We start from the raw sequence: 4,932 nt of genomic DNA, 5'->3' as shown, positions 1-4,932 counted from the left end.
CGGTGCGACGGGAGGGGGGGCTTCGAGCCGCTCACACCCTCCCCCTGGGCTTATTGAGAGTTGTATCAAGAATTTCAGTTCAGAGAGAGGAGAGAGCAAGTGTGAGGGAGAGAGGCTGGGAGGGAGGAGGAGGAGGGAAAGCGCCGTCGCTTCCTCCCGTCACTAAAGCAATAACCTATTAGGATTTTTTTTTTTTCGGTGGGCAACTATCACCCCAGAGATAAAAAGGGAGAGAGAAGCACCGCCAGACCAACTCTTGTCATTTGCAGTAAGAAGTTGCAGACTTCATCTAGCTGTCTGTGCTCTGCTGAGAGAGGGATGGAAATTGTGTGCAGTGCAGAGTGGAAAATACCCCCGGTCTAAAGAAGTGCACCGGATTTTTGCTGGCTGTTTGGGTTGTTGCGTGCACGTTAAACACCCGAAGGATCACCGCTTCATAGAAATGAAACCTGGGGAGGATGACTAACGACAGAACTGTGAATTTGTTCCCTGGAGTTGCTAATTTGCCACCCCGAAGTAACGCATATCTCAAGGAGGAAGCATTTGGCTGCAGCTGATTTCTCCAAAACTGGTGGTTTACCAGATGCATTGTGCTGTATCTGCTGGAACAGATCATTGCTTAGCTGCAGGAGATCGTCAAAGGTAGACAACCAACGTAAGTGCAAAGTTACCCATACACTGTGATGCATTTAATTTAAAGGAAGAAAAAAAAAAAAGCCAACACGCAGTATATTTATCTAGAGAAAGAGTCAGTGTTTCAGATTCAGTTGATGTTGGTGGCAAAGGCTCACCTACTCGCTGTTTCTGCGTTCCTACCTGCATCACTCTGCTGGAAGTAATCACGGGCATCAGCTACTGTGCAGCTTAATGCAGATAAGATTAGTGCTTAGGGGCTGCCCGGTTCTGCCAAACTGTAGGTGCTGGCAGCCTTGCATCCGGATAATTCGCGGTTAGCAGAGCATGCAAACAGAAGTCTGTCTGTCGCTTTTTTTTTTTTTTTTCCACCTGCATTATTAGTCTGCAGTATTTATGTGTGGCAGCTGCTAATAACATCCTGAAGGGAGATCAGTGTCAATGGGGAAAGGCTGCACCTTCTTTTCTCCTCTCGTCATCAGAAAACATATCCCCCCCCCCAATCTGTAAACATGCTGGCTGCTACTAAGTTGCATTTGGAATCTCCAGCCTCCTGATTTATATTGTGTTTAAAAACAAACAAAGTTTAAGGTTTTTAAACAGAAGGAGGAGTATCCAACATCTGGAGAGGAAACATTGAGCTGAGAGTGTAAGAAACTGTAAGTCCTGTTATTGTCTCATCAGTTAACAGTGATGTGAAGTAGCCAGTGACGCCTGCTGCAGCAGCAGCATGTCCGGGTGGTTATTTCCCAGTACGATAGCTATAGAGGGGGATGCAAGGCACAAGGAACAGAGAAAGATCTGGTTTGCAAGAGCTAAAAAATACGTGTAGAAGCAAACACTAAATTACATTTGGCAGCTGACATCGCAGTTAGAATCCAGAAGTAGTGCGGGAAGATTTTTTTTACTTGCACCAAATCACTGGGTGGAGGAGGGTAGAGGGGAAATGTATGTTACGGATTACAGAGTGTACCAAGAAATTATTCAGAAAGTACGTGTCGAAACTGTGGCTACCCTTAATCCTGCAAGTAGTTATTTCCATTCTCTCTCTGTGCAAATGCAGGCAGTGGGATATTGGTGCATTTGTCTGGAAGGATTGCTTGTAAAAGGGAGCAGTAGGAAAATGTACTGCTTTGAGTGTGCATTGCAAAAACAAGTAGTAGTTAGGGACTGTGCATTTGTCATGCCTAAAGAAAAATAATGCTGTTCTGTGTGGTTGTGTTGACAGTGCTGTCTCCAAATAAGAAATGAGATGTAATGCATCCTGCAGTCCATGCATGCCTCCTCTTGCAAATCACGCATCATTCCTTTCTGGAAACCTTTAAATCCTAAAATCTGGGAAAAGAAAATAAACACATTATCATGGACCTGAGGGATTTTTACCTGTTGGCTGCTTTGATTGCCTGTTTAAGGCTGGATTCTGCTATAGCTCAAGAACTTATTTACACTATTAGAGAGGAGCTGCCTGAAAACGTACCCATAGGGAACATACCAAAGGACCTGAACATTTCTCACATCAATGCTGCCACGGGGACCAGTGCCAGCCTTGTCTACAGACTGGTGTCTAAAGCAGGGGATGCCCCTCTGGTCAAAGTGTCCAGTACCACTGGGGAAATCTTTACAACATCTAACAGAATAGACAGAGAAAAACTCTGTGCTGGAGCTTCCTATGCAGAAGAAAATGAGTGTTTCTTTGAACTTGAAGTGGTGATTCTCCCCAATGACTTTTTCAGGCTGATCAAAATAAAAATCATTGTGAAGGATACTAATGACAATGCACCTATGTTTCCATCCCCTGTCATCAATATCTCCATCCCAGAAAACACTCTGATCAACAGTCGCTTTCCAATCCCATCAGCAACAGATCCTGACACAGGTTTCAATGGTGTGCAGCACTACGAGTTATTAAACGGGCAGAGTGTCTTTGGACTGGATATTGTAGAAACTCCAGAAGGAGAGAAATGGCCTCAGCTGATTGTGCAGCAGAACTTGGACAGAGAGCAAAAGGACACCTACGTGATGAAAATCAAAGTGGAGGATGGAGGTACCCCCCAGAAATCCAGCACAGCCATCCTGCAAGTCACAGTAAGTGATGTCAATGATAACAGGCCAGTATTTAAAGAGAGTCAAGTAGAGGTTCATATACCAGAGAATGCCCCTGTAGGCACTTCTGTAATTCAGCTTCATGCTACAGATGCAGATATAGGAAGCAATGCAGAAATCAGATATATTTTTGGTGCCCAGGTCACCCCTGCAACCAAAAGATTTTTTGCTTTAAACAACACCACAGGGCTGATTACAGTTCAGAGGTCCTTAGATCGAGAAGAGACTGCTATTCACAAAGTGACAGTGTTGGCTAGTGATGGTAGCTCCACACCGGCTCGGGCAACTGTGACCATCAATGTCACTGATGTAAACGATAACCCTCCTAACATAGACCTCAGGTACATAATAAGTCCCATCAATGGCACAGTGTACTTGTCTGAGAAAGATCCCATCAATACAAAGATTGCCCTAATTACGGTTTCAGATAAGGACACTGATGTGAACGGCAAAGTGATCTGTTTCATTGAGAGAGAGGTCCCCTTCCACTTGAAGGCGGTTTACGACAACCAGTATTTGTTAGAGACCTCTTCCTTGTTGGACTATGAGGGCACCAAAGAATTCAGCTTTAAAATTGTTGCTTCTGATTCTGGCAAGCCCAGTTTGAACCAGACTGCCCTGGTAAGAGTTAAACTGGAGGATGAAAATGACAACCCTCCGATTTTCAGCCAGCCTGTAATTGAGCTGTCAGTTTCTGAAAACAACCGTCGTGGTCTATACTTAACAACTATTAGTGCCACAGATGAAGACAGTGGGAAAAATGCAGACATTGTTTATCAGCTTGGCCCTAATGCCTCCTTTTTCGATCTGGATCGAAAGACGGGAGTTTTGACAGCCTCCAGAGTTTTTGACAGAGAAGAGCAGGAACGTTTCATTTTCACTGTTACAGCCCGAGACAATGGCACCCCTCCTTTGCAGAGTCAAGCAGCTGTAATTGTTACTGTGTTGGACGAAAATGACAACAGTCCCAAATTCACTCATAATCATTTCCAGTTTTTCGTATCGGAGAACTTGCCAAAGTATAGCACAGTGGGAGTGATCACGGTGACTGATGCAGATGCCGGGGAAAATAAAGCAGTGACCCTTTCCATCCTGAATGACAATGAAAACTTTGTGCTGGATCCGTATTCTGGAGTTATAAAGTCCAATGTTTCTTTTGATCGAGAACAGCAGAGCTCCTACACCTTTGACGTTAAGGCAGTAGATGGAGGGCAACCTCCTCGCTCTTCTACTGCGAAAGTCACCATAAACGTCATGGATGTTAACGACAACAGCCCCGTTGTCATCTACCCACCTTCTAATTCTTCTTTTAAGCTAGTGCCACTCTCAGCGATTCCAGGATCGGTGGTAGCCGAAGTGTTTGCTGTGGATATATTTTTTCTTAAGTACACAATTGTAAGTGGAAACAACAAGGGTTTGTTTCGGATTGATCCGGTGACAGGTAATATCACTCTGGAAGAAAAACCAACTCCTAACGACGTGGGGCTGCATCGCTTAGTCGTCAACATAAGTGATTTAGGTTATCCCAAATCCCTGCATACTCTTGTGCTTGTATTTTTGTATGTAAATGATACTGCTGGAAATGCCTCTTATATTTATGACTTGATACGCAGGACTATGGAAACACCTTTGGACCGGAACATAGGGGACAGTAGCCAACCCTACCAAAATGAGGACTATCTCACGATCATGATCGCCATTGTAGCAGGTGCCATGGTTGTCATAGTTGTGATATTTGTCACAGTTCTCGTTCGCTGTCGACATGCATCCAGATTCAAAGCCGCCCAGAGGAGCAAGCAAGGTGCTGAGTGGATGTCTCCCAATCAGGAGAACAAGCAAAACAAGAAAAAGAAAAGGAAGAAAAGGAAATCTCCGAAGAGCTCTCTTTTGAACTTTGTGACCATTGAGGAGTCCAAACCTGATGATGCTGTTCATGAACCTATCAACGGCACAATAAGCCTTCCAGCGGAGCTGGAGGAGCAAAGTATAGGAAGATTTGATTGGGGCACAGCACCACCAACCACCTTTAAGCCTAACAGTCCTGATCTTGCCAAGCATTACAAATCTGCCTCTCCACAGTCTGCTTTTCATCTCAAACCTGACACTCCAGTTTCAGTGAAAAAGCACCATGTGATTCAGGAACTCCCGTTGGACAACACCTTTGTTGGTGGTTGTGACACCCTTTCCAAACGCTCT

The 4,932-nt window shown here is 44.7% G+C and overlaps 1 protein-coding gene across 1 annotated transcript in view; it reads left to right on the top strand.

Annotated features, from left to right (window-relative positions):
* The first annotated feature begins 624 nt into the window (after window positions 1–624).
* Window positions 625–4,932, top strand: part of PCDH9 (protocadherin 9) — a 4,489-nt gene continuing 181 nt past the window's right edge. Inside the window, exons 1-2 of the mRNA XM_010087110.1 lie at window positions 625–655; window positions 1,862–4,928. Of these exons, the coding sequence (XP_010085412.1) occupies window positions 1,996–4,928 (2,933 nt within the window). The 5' untranslated portion in view covers window positions 625–655; window positions 1,862–1,995. The remainder of the gene's footprint in view (window positions 656–1,861; window positions 4,929–4,932) is intronic.

The sequence above is a fragment of the Pterocles gutturalis genome, unplaced genomic scaffold (assembly GCF_000699245.1).
Source record: "Pterocles gutturalis isolate BGI_N339 unplaced genomic scaffold, ASM69924v1 scaffold44741, whole genome shotgun sequence".
NCBI classification, from domain to species: Eukaryota; Metazoa; Chordata; class Aves; order Pterocliformes; family Pteroclidae; genus Pterocles; species Pterocles gutturalis.
This window is presented reverse-complemented; position numbering and strand designations above follow the sequence as displayed.